Below are 20,000 nucleotides of genomic sequence, written 5' to 3'. Positions count from 1 at the left end.
TAGAATGCAGGAAATTGCATCTTAAAGACACAAAATGTTCTGGGGGAGGACCCCCACACCCCCTTCCCTTATCCTTTTAAAGGTGCTGGAAAACTGAAAATTTGGTGCTTGAAATTTGAATTTGTTCATGAAAAAGGTGTGGGAACCCTATATGTAGCGTTAGGGAGTTGGTCTTTCAACCTGGGGGTTCCAGGTTCTAATCTTCTGACCTCTGCCTACACCACAATCCATGGCTGAAGTGCCCTTGAGCAAGGCACCTAACCCCACAATGCCCCAGGAACTGTAACCACTAGTCTGAAAAATAATAACTATAATTAAAGGGGTATGCCACTATTGTGGGGCTTAATACAGTTAAAAACATTGGCTGGGGTTTATGAAGGTGGTAAAGTGTCTTATTTTTCATGTTAAGCGTTGTCTTGCTTTAAGACAAGTTAAAAGAGGGAGTATGTAGCTAAGCTAGTGAAAGTCAATGGATCACTGTAGCATGTAGCATGCTACACGGATGCATTGACTTTCACTAGCTTAGCGACATGCTCCCTCTTTTGACTTGTCTTAAAGCAAGACAACGCTTAACATGAAAAAAAACACTTTACCACCTTTATAAACCCCAGCCAACGATTTTAACTGTGTTAAGCCCTAAAATAGTGGCATACCCCTTTAACTTCGGATAAAAGCGTGAGCTGAATGTGATGTAATGTACCCAGTATCTTTTGTATTTTTGGGTAGGGTGCGCACATCCAAAAACACTTGTTGCAGGTGCCAGACAAAAAGTCAGACAGTTGAAAAAGGTAGGTCTGCACACTGCCGATCAGCTCCAAAAATAAACTTTATTATTTAAAAAGCAACGTTTCGATCACGCTGGATCTTCATCATGAAACGTTGCCTGATGGTGAACAGCCTGCTGAAATTGAGAAGAGTTCTCGTTGAATGAATAATATTTTTAGATGAAGCTTATTTATTGTAATTATTCAAAATCCATGTGAAAAAAAAACATTTTTCCACTGTTCTCAAGTCAGATATTTGAATGCGATTAAAATGTGATTCATTCGATTAACTAATTCCAAAGCCTATAGATTCATTCGATTACATTTTTTTTTATCGAGTCCCAGCCCTAAATGTAATGTAATGTAATGTTGCCTGCCATGACCCTGTTGGCCCTGTGTGGTTGTGTGTGTGTGTGGTTGTGTGTGTGTGTGTGGTTGTGTGTGTGTGTGGTTGTGTGTGTGTGTGTGTGTGGTTGTGTGTGTGTGTATGGTTGTGTGTGTGTGTGTTTGCCTTGCAGTGGGCGAGCAGCAGCCGTCTACGGGCCAGGGCGAGTACCCGGGCTGTGAAGGCTACATCTGCTACGGCTGTGTGGTCCAGCTGGTCTGCACCGACACCGGAGTGGCCTTGCCTCCCATGGTAGGCCATTATTATTATTACTTTACATTACACTTAGCTGACGCTTTCCTTTATTCAAAGCAACTTACAGTTATTATTTTTCAAGGTATTGGTTACAGTCCTCCCTGGAGCAATGTGGGAAGGGCACTTCAGCCATGCATGGAGATGTAGGGAGAGGTCGAGAGGGGGATTCATACCTGCAACCCCTAGATTGAAAGACCAACTCTCTAACCACTACTAGGCCACGGCTGTCCACACTATGCCACGGCTGCCCACCAGGCAAGCCCGCAGGGGTGGACAAAGGGGACAGTTGTCCCGGGCCCAGGGGGGCCAGAATTGGGTTCTCATTACATTTTATGTGTTGGGTCGGTCACCGGTGGGGGGCCCTTTCAGATCACTTTGCCCTTGGCCCAGCTAAAGCTGTCAGCGGCCCGTTTCTTGAAACCACCGCGTTGCCGCGTGTGACCCAAAACAAATGTTTGCTTGCACACTTCTTCGATTACGTACTCTCTCGCTCTCCTTGTTCGTACTGTCGTGGAAGTGTAAACTTTGCAGCAACATGCAGAGAGGTTTCTTGATACACTGTGTGGGACGAAAAAAAGATTGCTCTCTCTGTGATTTCTCTCTCTCTCTCTCTTTCTCTCTCTCTCTCTCTCTCTTCTCTATCTCTCTCTCTCTCTCTCTCTCTCTCCCTCTCTCTCTCTCTCTTCTCTCTCTCTCTCTCTGTCTCTTCTCGGTCTATGAATGAGGCCTGTTGTGGAAAGTTTTATGAACCAAAACTGACAACAGGCACTTTGATCAGTTGTTACCTAGGTTGGCACATGCCCCACTAGGGATTTTGGCCCATTTCTTCACTGCAAAGTGTTCTAGCTGGTCCAAATTGCATGGATGCTGAGCATAGACATTTGCCACAGACTCTCAGTGGGATTGAGGACTGGACTTTGAGCGGGTCATTCCAGTATCATAGTTTTAGTGTCCTTGAAGAACCTCTGAACTAATTTAAATGTTTGCTTTGGGTTACAATGTTGTTGGAGGACCCAGCAATCCAGATCCAGATCCAGACCCAGACTCCCTGTGTCTGTCTGAGGCTGAATAACAGTCTAAAAACTTGATGCCCCCACCACTATGTGTAACTGTGGAAACTGCTTAGTCTCATTAGACCAAAGAAGCATTGGACACCTGCCTAGGTGCTTGTTATTGACCTGACCTCACCTGGAGTTTTTAGTGAAGTGAAAGTGAAAGCCCATTGGGAAACTCCAACTCCCATTGTCATTGTGACACAGCACTCCACAGCACACAAGTGAACACTGCACACTGCACACAACGAAATTGCATTTATGCCTCACCCGTGCAAGGGGGCAGCCCTCAGTGGCGCCCTATGGGGAGCAGTGCGGTGGGACGGTACCATGCTCAGGGTACCTCAGTCATGGAGGAGGATGGGGGAGAGCACTGGTTGATTACTCCCGCCACCAACCTGGCAGGTCGGGAGTCGAACCGGCAACCTCTGGGATGCAAGTCTGACGCCCTAACCGCTCACCCATGACTGCACTTCAAGAATGACAGCTGTTAGGGCTTGTCATCATGTTGGGCTTCGGGGCCATCATCACAGAAAATGTGCAGCAGCATGCAGAGATGTGTCTTGATTAGGGCTGTAACGATATTGTATCGAACCGAGAAATCGTGATACACAGACTCACGATACAGTATCGCGATACAAGGAGGCAGTATCGTGATACGCCCTTGTAACGTTTTGATAGCCATCAGCCCATAAAACAACCACATGATATGAAGTGATAGTGTTTCCAAGCATCAGCATTATTATATAGAAACTTTTTAAAAGTTATTTGTAGCCTCTTGTAACCTATTCTTCTACCTATAAACTATCATAGTTTTTATTCCAAAAGCTTATAAATGTTGGCAAATGTGAAATCGTGGGGTGTATCGAACCGTAGGTCATGAATCGTGATAGAAACCGAATCGTGAGTTGAGTGTATCGTTACAGCCCTAGTCTTGACATACTGTGTGTGACAAGGTGAAAACGGTTGCTCAATTTCTCTCTTTCTTCTCGTTCATACTGTCAATGGGGCCTGTTGTAGAAGTTTAACTTTTGCAGAAGCAGCAGCAGTTCAACTGTTACGTAACACCCCTGGTGAAAAATCACACCGAATGTGCTGTATAGATTATGTATTCAACGTATAGGCCTACTGTACAAATATTTATAATTACTCTATAGGTTCAAAAACTCCCTTCAAGCTGCATAGTAATTGATGCCGTATTAGGAAAAATAATGAGTTTTGAATTACTGTTAAAGTCCACTGGCTTTAACTGTTAAACTCTTCAGGCCTGCACTGGTAATCTGACATACAGGGCATTTCCCGCTGGTTCCACAGTCTTCAGGGGCTGATGCTGTGGAGTTTTCTTTGTATTTTCTTAGAGAATGGCTAATAACTTCGAGGGGGGTGCACATAAATGCCTAGATCCTTTTCTGGTCCTTTTCAGTCGAGTCCGGGCCCTGCATCTCAGCTCCAGATGTCTGAGGGAAGGGAAGGGAAGGCCTTCGGCCTTGGGTGCTTTTGCAGCCTGCAGGCCAGGGCCACTTAGACAGAGATCTCCGAGTCTTCTCCCCTTCCTCCCACCTGGCTATTTGCTGAATTTACACTTAGCCCTAAACCCACAGTGCTGTTCTAATAAAACACCAGCAGTTAGGTAATAATATATACCCCCTCCACCCCACCCCACCCTGTCTCCACCAGGGTTGCCAGATAAGGCTGATGATTTCCAGCCCAAAAAAATGTTCAAAACCCGCCTAGAAGCACAGAATCCCGCCCAATTCTATTGATTCCTATGGCATAAATTGGGCGGGTTTTTCAGCTAAATGCCATTTTACCCGCACACAGCCATCCTAAGCAGCCCAATTAGGTGGGAAACAGCCCAATCTGGCAACACTGGTCTCCACCCCCCCACACCCACCGACCTCCTTTTGCCGTGTTGTTTTAGGTGAAGCAAATTGCTGATGCGTTTGTTTCCAGAGTATTTATGTATGTAAAGTTCACCAGTCTTGCCCAGGCCCAGGGTGCTGTTTCGCTTTGTTTGCATTGAAATGGAGTCCGGAGGGGTAGTTAAAGCAGTGGAGCTAAGAGAGGGTTGAGAGGGCTGCCTGGCTGGTAGTGTCTGTGAGTGAGGGTGTGTGTAGTGTGTCTTTGGGCAGGGTCACTGACAGCTTTGGCTGGGCCCGGCCGGGACAAAGACATCGGAAAAGGCCCCAAACCCAATACAATACCATGCAATAATGAGGATCCAATTCTGGGCCCCCTCTCTCCCTAGGCCTGGGACAAGTAACCCCTTTGTCGTTCCACCCCCCACTGCCGGCTTCCCTGTCTGTGGGACAGGTGCCCGTCAAGGCTAGCCATGTGTCCAGTGTTGCCAGATTTTTCCCGCCCAATTGGGCTGCTTAGGATGGCCCTGTGCGGGTAAAGATGGCATTTTGCAGAAAAACCTGCCCAATTTTTGCCATAGGAATCAATAGAATTGGGTGGGATTTTGTGCTTTAGGCAAGTTTTGAGCATTTTTTGCGCTGGAAATCATCAGCCTCATCTGGCAACTCTACATGTGTCTTGTGGTGTGGCCTGATCGAGTGCTCCCATCCATCCTCAAATAGGAAATGTCCACTCCACTGAAAATATGGGGGGAGAGAAAGTCCTCTCAGTCCACAAGACAGAGTGGTGTTTTTTTAATCATGGAGACGAGGTTTTTCTCCCTTCTTTCAGTCTGAAATGATTCTTACCCCCCCAAAAAAAACATGTGTTTTGAGTGCTAACCCAAAAATGGATGGAAATGACCCCACATTTTATGTTGTACTTTAACAGTTTAAGTGAAATACAGTATACAGCTGGCACTGACACATCTTATAAAGAAACTGAACAAATTATAGATTTTCTGACAGAGATGAAGCAAATCGCCTGAATATCACTTAAGGCATTTTGTATGTTGTCAAAGCAAGTGCATTCTGCCTTCGTTGCTACTAAGGATATAAAACCAGACTTGTGTTCGTCATTTCTAAATAAAAGAATGTTTAAACCTGTTGTCACGGAAACTCAGGAATTGTAAACGCCTATGTTTGTACCAAAGTCTGCCATTTGGTGTGAATACGAGAATAAAAATGCAACAAAACGTCTCAGTTTTTACCAGTTTACTGACTTAACATGGTCCCAGGCAGACCTCTGTGAGCTGTAACAGATGCTTTGAAATACCTCATGCTGTGTGCATGTATAGGCCTGCACACAGTTGTGTAGTCTACTTTTTTGAGGTGGGTATACTGTATATTTGAGCATTTTTTGAGGTGGGTATACTGTATATTTGAGCATTTTTTGAGGTGGGTATACTGTATATTTGAGCATTTTTTGAGGTGGGTATACTGTATATATTTGTGCGATTCTGAATAATGGATCAATCAATTTTAAGTGGGTATACTGAAATCCCTGAAATTTCGAGGTATACCTGCTTCTATGTACGTAGACTACACCACTGCCTACACACTTTGAGATTTTCTACCCTATAAATTCTTTGATATATCTTATATCGAGCTCTTTCATCTCTTTGACATCCCTGTTCCACATGATTCGAGTCTTCATAAACAGTTGTAAAAAAATAAAAATAAATCTATATTTGCCTAATCTCCAGGCACGTATTTCTCAAGCGTGGCTTCCACACAAACCTTTTTTCCTGTTTTATCAAGGTCATTCGCAAGGTCAATAAGCAGCACGCCATCTTGGACGTGGACGAGCCAGTGTCCCAGCTGCACAAGTGTGCTTTTCAGTTCAAGGACAACAACCACATGTACCTGTGTCTGTCCAACGAGAAGATCATTCAGTTCCAGGTAAATGTGAAGAGCTTTTGTTTTGTGGGCCATTGCTTTACATGAGAGCAGATATAGAGAGGTATCAGGGTTGTATAAAGTAGAAGCAGAAATATAGCCTACTTACAGATGTAATTACAACACCAGAAGTATTGTATTACTTGTAAAATAGCAAAGTTTACCTCACACTTGTTTGACTTTATGCTCTTTTATTCAGAGTTCTTTTTATCAGTTCGCTTCTTTGAACTTCTGCATCATAATACCTGCGTTGTAATTGCATCTGGGGACAAAGGGGGCAGTTGTCCCAAGCTCAGGGACAGTCCTCTTTACATTGGGGGTGGGGGCTTTCAGATTACTTTGTCCTGGGCCCAGCCAAAGCTGTCAGCGGCCTTGACTCTGGGTAGACGGAACTCGTTTAGGAAAGCCGTAGCTCACTGGGCTAAAGGTAGCCTGGCGACGGCATCCACGTACTCCACCCTAAGATTTTGGCTCCGCACATCGTCTGGCAAAAGCCTCGAGCTTGGTTCTCTCAGTGTTTAGCCAATCAGCAAACTGTTGAGAGTGGTGACGTAGAACTCACCAGCGAGCTCCGTTACTGATTGGTTAAGGTAACTATATTCACACTTTGGTTTTGTTATTTGTATGCTTTTGCGACGCTATAACAGGCATGCTAATAAAGCACAATATGGGTTTTAATTTGAGTTTGGAACTCCAATTAATTTAAATGATAGAGTAAGATCAGACCATCTCCCATCGTCCACGGAGATGGATTCCTCATGGCTTTTGCCAGACTGATTGATGGAGTCAACAGTCGGCTTTTCGCCCAGTCTAGAGCTAAAGGTGCATGACATATACAGTACGTGCCGTTGCTACCCAACTTCCATTCTGACATGAGATCATTTCCCGATCCTTCCATATCTCTTTCTCCCACTGTTCTCCTGTCACACTATCACACCAACCTATCCAGTAAACTAAGGCACAAAAACCCAAAAGTATCTTTAAAAAACACACAACTCATTCCACTATGTCATACACATTGAATGAGTAGACACATTTTTTTAACAAGGCAAAATTATGTGAACTAGCTTTGTGACACATTTTAGTCTCTTGTAAGGTCTGGAGCAAAGTCTTGTCTTTTTTTGTTAACAACGGTTTAAAACCTCGGCTAAAAGCCTAGCTTTCCATAAAACTGCTGAAATTATTGGCTACAGGCGGCGGCCAGCAAAGAAACCCCCTATTAGGCGTAGTGAGACGTGTGTCAGCGAAAAATGTGTGGAATTTATGGACGTGTGTCAAAATATCAATTTGGAGAGGGAAGTGGAACAATGCACTGGATATGTTGCCGTGTGGGAAGACGAGGAAGAATGTTGTAATGGCTTTGGTGTACTTGACTTCTATCTATCTGTCTGTCTGTCTGTCTGTCCGTCCGTCCGTCCGTCCGTCCGTCCGTCCGTCCGTCCGTCTTTCTGTCTACTCCTCTTCCCTCTCTCCTCCACCAGGCCTCTCCGTGTCCAAAGGAGCGTAGTCGGGAGCTGCTGAACGACGGCTCCTGCTGGACCATCATCGGCACGGAGATAGTGGAGTACACCTTCAGCGAGAGCCTGAGCTGCGGCCAGGGCTCCATCAGCCCTGTACCTGTCATCACGGCCCTGGAGGTGAGGAGGGAGCACTCGCCATTAGTAGGGGGCCCAGACCAGAGAGAGAGAAAGCGAGAGAGACCGAGAGCGAGCAGAAACATGTTACACAGAAGGGTCTGTACGAGAGAGAGAGAGAGAGAGAGAGAGAGAGAGAGAGAGAGAGAGAGCAGAAAGATGTTACACAGAAGGAGCACTCTCCATTAGTAGGGGGCCCAGACAAGAGAGAGAGAGAGAGAGAGCGAGAGAGAGAGAGAGCGAGAGAGAGAGAGAGACCGAGAGAGAGAGAGAGAGAGAGCAGAAAGATGTTACACAGAAGGGTCTGTACGAGAGAGAGAGAGAGAGAGAGAGAGAGAGAGAGAGAAAGTGTCACACAAAAGGGTCTATAGAAGAGAAGAGAAGAGAAGAGAAGAGAAGAGAAGAGAAGAGAAGAGAAGAGAAGAGAAGAGAAGAGAAGATATGAAAGCACAAGAGCCTATGAGAGCAAAAAATTAAAGATATTACGCCTAAGGCCCTATCCGAACGAAAAAGAAGAAAAAGATGTTCCACTCTGGGGCATGTAATGACAAGGCTAAATAGATGTTCCTCAACAAGAAGAATTTTTATAGCTCTTCACTGAGCTGAACTACCCATATAACATTATATTACATAACTCACACATGCATACAGTAGCCTAATACAGAACAAATGAGGCAAAAGATATCGGGAGATGTCCTCTGCTTTCAGTGTGCACCACATATTTCAGTGGCCGACTCTGTAATTGTGTAGCTGTGCTGTAGTACGTAGATGTACTCTGCTTAAAAGTATACTTTGCATGTGGAGTAACCATTGTGATGTCGCGCTTCCTTACCACAAAAACAACACCTTGTCAACCTCTGCTCTGTCATTTTCACAGTTTTCCGCTAAAACGTACAATTTCGACACATTTTGCAAAATTCAACATGACATCTTAATTTAAAGTGCTTGACAGCACTTCAAAGCACACAGAGCTCAAACAGAACTTTTTTTGGCATTTACATATAATGGAGTTCATGGACACCCTGCCAACATAAATTATCCCTATCATAGTTTTTTCTCCGTGTTACTGTAATGTTATCATGTCATGCAACTATATCCTGAAGGGCTCATAAGGGTAAGTGCAGGCCTCACCTTCAACCATTTCTTCTTTTAGAACGCTGATCAAAGAAACATTTAAAACAGGCAAAAGGCTGCACTAAGCATGAACAACATGTATTGCCTACAGTACACAGTCATGTAAAAACTGTAAACTGTAGCATTTAAGCCGTTTCTCCAAAGGTTTCTCTAAAAGGCTCATCGCTCATCTGCTTGTGTTATCTTTTTGTATTTTCCCTCCCTCCTTCTGTATCTGTTTAAACGAGTAGTTAAATGGCGGGGGCCACGTAGCCATGCTGGAGCTGCACGGGGAAAACTTTGGCCCCCACCTGAAGGTCTGGTTCGGAGATGTGGAGGCAGAGACCATGTTCAGGTAAGATCAGCTCAACCCCTTTGTGCAGAGCCTCTGTTACTTTTATAACCTTATTTTCACCACACTTGTAATGTCCAAGTCTCAATGTGTTGAATAAGGCTGTCGGTAATGTCATGTTATGATGTAGTTGAGTCTTTTCATCAAATAGTGAATTGCCCAACAGTGGGCCAAAGAGCCTACCACGATCCTCATGGAAAAATCCAATTTGTCCAATCAGTTTAGTCATTTGTTTGTCATAAGTCAATGTATTGCCATGTGGGTACATTTTGAGCAGCAATGCAATGTTAAATTGTTAGAAATATATAAAAGCACATTTCATCAGAAAAAATCTTGGCATACCACTAAGGAACATCAGTTGTATTTTCCGGGGTGTGTAGCTTTCCCAGACACAGAGACACAGAGGACATTAAATTCAGCTACGAGCATGCAATCACAAGCTTGTCACAACAAGTCGTTTTAGCTCCCATAAGCGTGTAATTGTGCTTAAAAAGTACCGAGCGGACTTTTTTTTTATCATTCAAGCCCAGGTGAAATTCAGTCTGGGGTTTGTCTCCTCGTCGGTCTGCACTTAAAGAGGTCTGGTGCACATTTTTATCGCTTCCGCCCCCCTCTCCTTGTAAACTGCAGGAACCTTTTTTGAGAAATTACCGTGTGGGATATGAGTGGTGCTCTTTTCAAAGTGGCCCACATACCAGGGATTGCTAGCAGAAGGAGGGGGGGAAACGTGTGTCCAAATGGAAGAAGAACTGAAAACGACAAGACTGCTCTCCACCACCGTAGCGCTGAGATTTGTCAGAGAAGCCCAAGCCAAAATAAAGGCTAGCCATATTTGGTTGGGGAAAAAACCCGTAAAACTAGCCAAAAGTAGTCCCATGGGGGAGTACCCTTTCAATCTCTTCACAGGTCATTTAACCTTTGCCAGACACACACACAAGAGCACTGGTGATGTCCATGAGGAGACACAGTCTGAGAGCTTGGCTCTCGGGATAGTAACCCTGCATTAGAATCTCTCATGTCCAGGCCTGGAATTTCATCATTTTAAGGGCAAGGCCAGTTGGCCTTTTGAGTTGTCCATTTTATAAGGGCAACAAGGCCAAAGGCAGATAACCAAGGCCATGAATTAAAACAAAGAAAAATTTCCCAAAGAAAATTTGCGTTTCTTAGATGCAATTTCATGCATTTTAATGCATATTAATCAATTATGTGTCCAGCTTAATGCTAAATCACAAAACTTAGTCAGAGAGGGCATCAAGGCCGCTGTGGCCTTATGGCAGATATTTTTTCAAGGGCACAAGGCCAAAGTGGGAGGGCACGAGGGCCATGGCCCTCATGGCCCTCGGGAAATTCCTGCCCTGCTCATGTCTCTGTGCCCTTTACAGTTAACAGACTTAACAGGGAACATGTGGTGAGCATTTACACCGACAGAGGCAATCAGGGTGATTGCTGGACGGAGGCGTGTGGGCTTGTGTGGGCTTCTGTTGTGTTGTGTTGTGTTGTGTTGTGTTAGAGCCACACTGACATCTGTTCCTGTTGTTGTGCGAACAACAAACACCAGCCTCGCACCGGTGTCGCTTTTGTCATGCATAAGCATAACTGATTGGGTCAAAGGTCAATCTTTGTGCCACAGTACTTAACCATAACGAGGGAGTACTGTGTGGACTATGGACAGGCCAAGGGCTGGGAGTGGGCCTGTTGCAACATGTCATCATGCATAGATGTATCTATGACACGCTGATTTGAACCCACTATCGAGTGTGTCCAATACGCATTTCCAAGTTAAGGCGTGCTCCACAACGCCCTGTGACAGGTTAGGTTTAGGAATGGTTTTGGTTTAGGCACAATTTAGGTAGAAATTCGCCTGATCTTACTGTTCTTGGCAAAAGTAAAGCAGCAGAAACACAGGTTAGGTTTAGGGGTGGTTTTGGTTAGGGCACAGCACAGCATATTTGCGTTTAGTAACAGAAATGCGCTGTGACAAAACAAAATCGCAGACACGGCGGGAAAACTGCGCAAACCTCGTCGCGTGTCAAAAGTGCATGAAAGCGATTTACCGTTGCGTTGAGGAGCACGCTTCAACTTCAAAATGCGTCGCACCAACACGCTGAATGCACTAGCGTGCGATACATACGCTAAAGCAGTGGTTCTTAACCTGGGGTGCGGGCACCCCCTGGGGGTGCGCCAGAGATTTCAGGGGGTGTGGGGAATTTTCCAAAATTCTGCTTGCGAACATTATAATTAGGCCAACTCGAGACCAAATTAAAAAATGTTTTGGTCCCCTGTAAAGTGATTAAGGTATTGATTAATGTCTCAAGCAAGAATCATTGTAATTAATCACTTAAATCAATTTTTAGTGAGTATACACGTGTAGATGTTTGGGATGGGCGTGCGCGGCTTGTCTTGGGCACAGGTAAGGGGGTGCGTTAAGAAAAAAGGTTAAGAACCACTGGTCTATTTCCATTACGTAAAGACTTGCCCACTTGCCCACTTGCGACTTGGCGCGACCAATTGTTCCATGTTTAATGTAATGCAGGAAATGTACTGAGCCAATCAAACAAATTGTGATATAATTGAAAAGCAGGAGGGAGGAGGGGTGGAGGGAGGGGCTTGGCTACTCCAAAAATACCCAGGCAGATGTTTGTTCCCAGTCTGACCCTATAACGGGATGTGGTCATTAAAACTTCATGCCTCCCAGCTGGGACAGCCTATTTGGCCACCCATCCAGGCCCCTGCAAAGGATGACACTTTCACATTCACTGCAATGTCATACGGTTGGAGCGCTTTCTCCCTAAAAGTCGTCTGGCCAAATGGCTCTGTGCCTTTTGGATGGTCGTCAATAACCCATGCCTATTGGATGATTCTGTTTCAATGGAAACTGACAAAGTAATAACTGAATTCACTGAAGTCTCATCTTCTTCTTCTTTGTGCTGCTGTTTGAATTATTGTCCATGACAGCTATATTTTTTAGCTCTTATTGTTCTTCTTTGAATGGGTTCCTATTCTATTCTATGTCTCGAACTAATTGTCAAATATATCCATGTTTTCTACATTTATCTCCGACCCTCTCCCTTTCTTTCTCTTTATCTTTCTCTGTCACGCACGCACGCACACACGCGCACACACACACACACACTCTTTCTGTCTCTCTCTCTCTCATCCTTCCCCTCTCTCTCTCTCTCTCACACACACACACACTCTACTCTCTCTCTCTCTCTCTCTCTCTCTCTCTCTCTCTCTCTCTCTCTCTCTCTCTCTCTCTTTCTCTATAGTATAGTAAAAAAAATAAAAAAATCTTTCTGTGTGTCTCTCTCACATCTGAAGGAGCCCCAAGTCCGTGCTGTGCGTGGTGCCTGACGTGTCGGTGTTCAGCTGCGAGTGGCGTTGGCTGCGGCGGCCAATCACAGTGCCTCTGGCTCTGCTGCGTCTGGACGGCCTGATCTACCGCAGCCCGTTCTCCTTCACCTACACCCCGGAGCACAGCGTGCCCGCCCAGTCGCGTCGCCCCGGGGGAGACGCCAGCGCCGACGGGGGGGACTCGCTCATCCACACCATCCACCAGGAGTTCACGCGCACCAACTTCCACCTGTTCATGCAAAGCTAGCGTTATAGCGCTAGCGTAGCATAGCGGCCGGCTGGTGTCCTGTTGCGTTCCGTTCCGTCCCAGACACAGTAATTGCAGTGTTAATTCAACACATTACGTTGAGGGACTCATGCAAGCGATTTGGCAAAGCGAATCAAAATTCGCAACAAAGCAAAAATATCCAGCCAAGTTTAATGTTATTCAAATGCAGAGTGAATTTCGCCTACAGTGGCCAAACAAATCAACAACATAAATGTTTTAAGCCATTTGATTTGCCTCTTTTGACTTGTTGACTGATGAGCTGTTGAAATGGAATACGGAATTTCACCTCTCTTCTTCACTCATGTCGCCTCCATGTGTCCCTGGCATTATGCCGTGTCCAGACCAAGAGCGAACTACGCTGCCTGGTAGCGTGGGTAGCAGCAGAAGTTTCGCCTTGAATTCGCTGTATTCGCTCCAGACGCAGCACTGACATGTTTGCTAATCACATAACGGCTCTGGCTTGACAGGCTGGGACATTCGTTGATATGAACATTCCAATTGGTTTTCGCCGAACCGCGTCATGGCGAATTTGCCTACGATTAGATTTTGTAAAATCGTTACAATTCGCTATGGTCGCTCAGAAGCTTCGCCCCTGGCAAATTCGCTTTGGTAGTGCTGGTTGCGTGCCCTCCATAGAGAAATAATGACTTCAGTCGTTCCATTCGCTCCGTTCGCTCTTGGTCTGTACACGGCATTAGAGAGTAGCCTACTCTGGGACCAAATACAGAAGATCTACATAAGATGTTCAATTCTGCTCTCTAAGTGTTGAATTAACACTACAACATGTACTGTGTAGAGTAGCCGCTCCTTCCTCAAGATGAGCTACCAATGGGCGCTACTGCACTCGGGGGCACTAATGTAGTCTACAGCCATCTGAAAAAGTATTGTCGCCTATCCATCTGTTTGGAATAACAGCTAATAACCTGACTTTCAATTAATCATTTGGCTTCAGAAGTCACTCATATAAAAGCTACAACCCTCCCGAATGAAAATGTATGTACAAAAATAAATTTCATACACCAAAGAAAGACTGACACTTTGATGAACACAGACATGGCAGATTTTCTAAAGACAAAAGTTTTGTCGCCTATCGAACATAATGTAAAAATGAGCAGATAAGTCACATCAAAACACTTCAAATATGCAGATCGGGTGTCATACTTATTAACTGAATCACTCTCACCTCTTCAAAAAATCAACTTTGGCCTTAGGTGTATGTTTAGGGTCATTGTAATCATGGAAAGCAACACAATGAAAAACAATGAAGATCAATGAGAGATGGTGACATATTCGCTATGTTTAACCTCATGATTTAATCAATGATAAAAGCCCTCAAACACCTGCAGCATGCATGCAGCTCCTCATAAGAGCTGTATCCCTACCAAGTGATTAATTGAAAGTCAGGTTATTAGCTGTTATTCCAAACAGATGGATAGGCGACAAAACTTTTGGAGACGGCTGTATTGTAATGGCTTGGTACCTCAACTCAACGGTAGCTCATACACTGTAAAACATTGCAATTCAGTAAACGTAAAACAGTTATTTCCCCGGCTGCCTTAAGTTTGTAAGTTAACTCAACTCGAGAGTTAACTCTATTCGAGGCTTTCTCAAGTTGAGTTAACTTACAAATTTAAAGGGAGACTGTGTGAGATTTTTAGTTGTTTATTTCCAGAATTCATGCTGCCCATTCACTAATGTTACCTTTTTCATGAATACTTACCACCACCATCAAATTCTAAGTATTCATTATGACTGGAAAAATTGCACTTTTCATACATGAAAAGGGGGATCTTCTCCATGGTCCGCCATTTTGAATTTCCAAAAATAGCCATTTTTAGCTGCAAAAATGACTCTACTTGGACCATACTAGAAAATATGTGTTTATTACTTAATAAACTTTCATGTAAAGATCAAATTTTGACAATAGGCACTGTTTCAATGAGCAGCATAGTTGCAGTACCTTTTTTTGACCATTTCCTGCACAGTATCCCTTTAAGGCAGCAGGGCGACTTGCTTTTTTTGCATTTAACTGACTGCGATGTTTTACAGTGTAGCCTATCAGCAGGACACTGACGGTCACCCCTTGTGCACAACAAACCAAAACAGTCAGAGGGAATGTTAAAAGGTCCTGTCCTCAGGCCTTCATTACATGTATGCAAACATTTTTGAACACAGCTTGTGGATTAAAAAAAAAAAAAAAACACCACCGTGACCAAAAGGGAATATTTTTTTAAAAAGGATTTCAAATGCATGCACTTTGCAGAAATATCCATATGCCTGTAACCAGTGACTCAGAGAGTAAAGCGGTCTCCAGTTTACAAAGCCTCTGTTATCGGCATACAGTAGTGCCTATCCACCACATCAGTGAGGATTTCCCCAGTGCAAATGAAGTTATCCCTGTGAAAATACAAAAATTCTGCTCCCGTAATGTAGCACAAAGATAGCAAGGGTTTTACACTGTGCCAGACACCATGCCGGCGATATCCTTGCTTACACTAGGCGATCTCCCTCCGCTAATTAGGATCAGCAGGCTTAGTGATTTGGCTGAAAACAGAGTGTGTGGCAGAGCTTTTGCTCTCTCTCTGCCTGGTGTTTCCACCTCCGCCAAGAACCACTGTGTGTGTGTGTGTGTGTGTGTGTGTGTGTGTGTGCGTGTGTGTGTGTGTGTGTGTGTGTGTGTGTGTGCGTGCGTGTGTGCCTGCCTGCCTGCGTTCGTGTCTGTGTCTGTGTGTTTGTCATCATGCTCAAGGGAAACAGGGACATGTATGTATGAGTGCAATAATTATTTGTATTTCCAAACATCTGTGGACATGTGTGTCCATCAAATGGATGAAAACTACACAAAATTGCTCCATGCTTCAGAAGATAATGAAATAAACTCACACAACAGCCCATCCATCCATCCATCAGGTGTGCTTGGTAGGGCAATCGAAATGTTTGTCATGTTTGTCATTCCTCGCCTCACCCTTGTTATCTGAGTGCCTATTGAAAAGTGCTGGACCATGGCAGGAGGTATAGGCCAATTACTTTGAGCAGAAGATTGCAGAGCCCCAGCCAGGGGGGGGTTAGAGGGGGACTCTGGGGCTTCGCTCCTGACTTCTGGCCAGTGTTGCCAGATAGGGTAGTTTCCCGCCCAATTGGGCTGCTTAGGATGACCAGCCGTCTGGAGGTAAAAATGGCATTTAGCAGAGAAAAAAACCACCAAATTTTTGGCCATAGAAATCAATATAATTGGATGGGATTTAGTGCTTCCAGGTGGGATTTGAGGATTTTTTTTGGGTTGGAAATCAGCAGCCTCTTCTGGCAACCATGACTTCTGGCCTCCAGCTGCCAACGATAGCGATCGCTTGACCTGGGGAGGGAATGAAAGATCGGCAGGCAGGCAGGCAGGCAGGCAGGCAGGCAGGCAGGCAGGCAGGCAGGCAGGCAGGCAGGCAGGCAGGCAGGCAGGCAGGCAGGCAGGCAGGCAGGCAGGCAGGCAGGCAGGCAGGCAGGACTGCTCTGTACCCCAGAACAATGTGGCCTTGTGGTTGAAGCTGGCACGTTTTTTTTACACCCACCACCACCACCACCACCACCACGCTCTCTCCCCAAAGCAATATCTTCCTGTGCTCCATCAGATGCACGTGTCAGTTAGCTGCTGAATTCCTGCACATTTGATTGGACGGGACGGGAGGACATGGTTTGACCACAAACTGTGTCTTCTTCAAACATAATAAGTGTATAGCCTAGTCACATTAGGTTGTCACAAGCCCAAAATGATTAGTCAGTCCAAATGGGATGTGTAATAATCGGAATGCAAACGTGACTTTTAAATTAAATCATGTGCAAAGGATCTTGTTGCATAAGGCTAGTCGTCCAAATGGTTAAATACCTACCTGCCTGGCCACCGTTTTTTACCCCTCAAATGTAAACACGGCACTCAGGAAAGCCTCATTACATAAGCTGCAGAGCTGCTGAGTGAGGTTTGATTGTCAGTGGGGAATTAAGTGCGGTATGGGGCTCGGGCTATACTGCCGTGCAAAACAAGAACGCAGTAACTCAAAAATTGTCTTTTTTTTTTAGATCGGAAATGGGCTTTAAACTACCTCATTTGTCTTGTGTCAAAAAAATGGTGGTCCAACACCGTCCCATTTTAGTGAAAAATCATTTTGAATGTGCAAAAATGACCAAAAAAAAGTTACTGCGGTGTTGAATTAAAGGTTACGTCGTGCAAAACAAAAACGCAGTAAGTCGGAGAGTTACTGCTGCACTTTCCAATGGGAAATGGTTTGGGAGTAGACAGTAATACTAGCCAAGAACGCAGTAACTCCTGCAGTAACTCCATTTTGTGGCAGTAATACCAGCCAAGAATGCAGTAGCTCTGTTTTTTGTGGCAAAAATACACAGAAATGTTGTTTTTTCGGGGGGGTTTGTGTGCATTTAATTTCTATCCTAAAAAAGTATTACCAGGAAGTGTCACCACCACTTTACCGACAACACAGTTGTCGTGCCATATAGGAAACTTTGAAGCCTTTTTTCTCTGTTTGTCAGAATCTGAGTTACTGCGTTCTTGTTTTGGCAGTATAGGTATGGGGCTCGGGCAGGGCCGGATTACTGTAAGATGGCCTAGGGCCCCTAGGCTACAGGCTGCTGTGGGGCCCCCGAAAGGCAAATTGCGCGACAAATTTACATAGACAGTGACAGGATTTAGGAATCAAGGATATTTCGTCTACCAACTGAACTCAATACGACACGTGAATTTTTCAATATTACACCCATTCACAACTGGAATTTTTCACTTTTGGCCGATTGGGGGCCCCCTGACAGTCGTGGGCCCCTAGGCTGCAGCCATATCTAGCCTGTGCATTAATCCGGCCCTGGGCTGGGGCTATAGGTATGGGGCTCGGCTCGGTTTCCTCTCCGCAGCTCTCCAGTTCCACCAGTTTACCGGCTTGCGTGACACTGTCAACAGGGCTGCCGCTGACAGCTTTGCTTGGGCCCTTGGACAACGACATCTGAAAGCCCCCCCCCCACTCTTGTTACATATATTGAAATGAGGACCCGATTCTAAGCCACCCCCTTCCCTCTGGGCCCCCAGGACAACTCACCTGTCGGTTGCCCTGACTGGTGAGATAGGGCGGCAGCACACACACACAGGGTACACACACACACACACAGCACACACCCAGGGTATAATCTCCATCACGTGTCTGGGAATTACTACAGAGCCCTTCAAAATTCACACTCCGGAACACAGAGGGAACTGTTTCTCTTTTTTTTGTGTTTGTGGAATGAAGGAGGGGGACACAAGAAAGGGGACCATTCTTCATTGTCCAGTCCAGTCACTTTCTTTTTCTTTTTTTTCTCTTCTACTCTTTTTTTTTCCAAACATTTTTTTTTTACTTTTATGTAATGCTCACAAAAATGTTCAAAGGGTCTCCAGCTGTATTTCCTTCTCCCCTGGACTCCCTTTGCTCTCATGGCACAGGAAGACGTACGGTATCAGGTAGTGTAGAGCAGTGCTTCTCAACCTTTTTTTTAGGCGAGGCACCCTTTTAATTCATGAAAAATTTCAAGGCACCCCAAACCAACAAGCCGTAACATGGCATCGCATCCGATATCACAAAAGCTTAGAAAAGTAACACATTTGGAGACATCACATGACCTACGTTCAAAGTTGCAGCTGACTGGGGCGACCTATATTTACTTTATTGTGCGTAAATGGCAGATGAAAGATTCCACTGACTAGTATTAACTTATCAATTTAGACAAATATGTATCATATTACGTAATTAATTTTTCAACCACGTTTCCGCGGCACCCCTGGGGGGGGGCCCGCGGCACCCCAGGTAGCCCCGGCACCCCTGTTGAGAAACAATGGTGTAGAGAGAAGAGTTCATCCAGGCACTCCAAAATAAGGTGTCCATACGGGAAGTTACATTAAAAAGCCTTTAATGGTACTGGGCTGGGGTTACATTAAAAAGCCGACATGTTTCGACCTCACCAGGTCTTCATCAGGGCTAGGTTCCTGGTGAGGTCCTGCTGCCAGAGGCCCTGGGTGGATATAGGCAACACTCATAGAAGGAATGTGTCATTTTTGACACATTTATTGTGTTAAGGTGATTTTTAACACATAGTGTGTGGAATATGAACCAACATGTGTATTATTCAGTTAAAATGCTGTGTTTGACACATTTTGTGTACAAATTTGTACATCAATAATGTAATTAATAAAATAATAAAATATTTTACATTTACAATGTAGCCAAAAACTCATCACAAACCAGGACTGTGGTTTGAATATTACACAAAAATAATTTCTGACACAGTACTTTTTAGAGTGAAGGGTGTGTGTGTGTGTGTGTGTGTGTGTGTGTGTGTGTGTGGGGGGGGGGGGTAATAGAATGCCTCTCCTGGCACTGTCCACAGCACTATCCACATTCCCTGGTCAAGCAAGCAAGGCAGTGTTGCCAGATTGGGCTGTTTCCCGCACAATTGGGCCATGTACAATGGGTAAGAAGGGCATTTGGTTGGGTTTTTCTGCTATTTCATAGCCATAGAAATCAATAGATTTTACCGGTAGTTCAAATTGGACAGGATTTAGTGCTTCCAGGCTTTGAGCATTTTTGGGCTGGAAATCATCAGTCTCATCTGGCAACCCTGAAGTAAGGCTTGGAGCTTGGAGGGCTTGGAGCCCCAAAACCCAGAGGGCCTACAGTTCAGCCCCATCACAGTGCACCACAGCACAGCGCAGCACAGTGAAGCGTTGTGCTGTGCTGTGCTGGGCTGTGCTGCGCTGCGCTGCGCTGCGCTGGGCTGGGCTGGGCTGTGCTGCGCTGGGCTGGGCTGGGCTGGGCTGGGCTGGGCTGCGCTGCGCTGCGTTGTTCTGTGTTGTTCTGTGCTGCGCTGTGCTGTGTTGTGAATGTTGTGCTGTGCTGTGCTGTGCTGTGTTGTTCTGTGCTGTGCTGTGCTGTGCTGTGTTGTTCTGTGCTGTGCATGGAGCACAAAGGGCCCTCTGTCTGCCCCTGCTCTGCTCTGCTCGGG

The 20,000-nt window shown here is 45.2% G+C and overlaps 1 protein-coding gene across 1 annotated transcript in view; it reads left to right on the top strand.

Annotated features, from left to right (window-relative positions):
* The window catches only part of rbpjl (recombination signal binding protein for immunoglobulin kappa J region-like), a 25,658-nt gene extending 12,535 nt beyond the window's left edge, over window positions 1-13,123 (top strand). The window contains exons 7-11 of the mRNA XM_063216209.1: window positions 1,283-1,401; window positions 6,116-6,256; window positions 7,735-7,890; window positions 9,252-9,355; window positions 12,674-13,123. Coding sequence (XP_063072279.1) covers window positions 1,283-1,401; window positions 6,116-6,256; window positions 7,735-7,890; window positions 9,252-9,355; window positions 12,674-12,953 — 800 coding nt within the window. The 3' untranslated portion in view covers window positions 12,954-13,123. The remainder of the gene's footprint in view (window positions 1-1,282; window positions 1,402-6,115; window positions 6,257-7,734; window positions 7,891-9,251; window positions 9,356-12,673) is intronic.
* Window positions 13,124-20,000: the final 6,877 nt, after the last annotated feature.

Source organism: Engraulis encrasicolus, chromosome 14 (genome assembly GCF_034702125.1).
Source record: "Engraulis encrasicolus isolate BLACKSEA-1 chromosome 14, IST_EnEncr_1.0, whole genome shotgun sequence".
NCBI classification, from domain to species: Eukaryota; Metazoa; Chordata; class Actinopteri; order Clupeiformes; family Engraulidae; genus Engraulis; species Engraulis encrasicolus.
The sequence above is the reverse complement of the archived record's forward strand: the minus strand, read 5'-3'. Positions and strand labels throughout refer to the sequence as shown.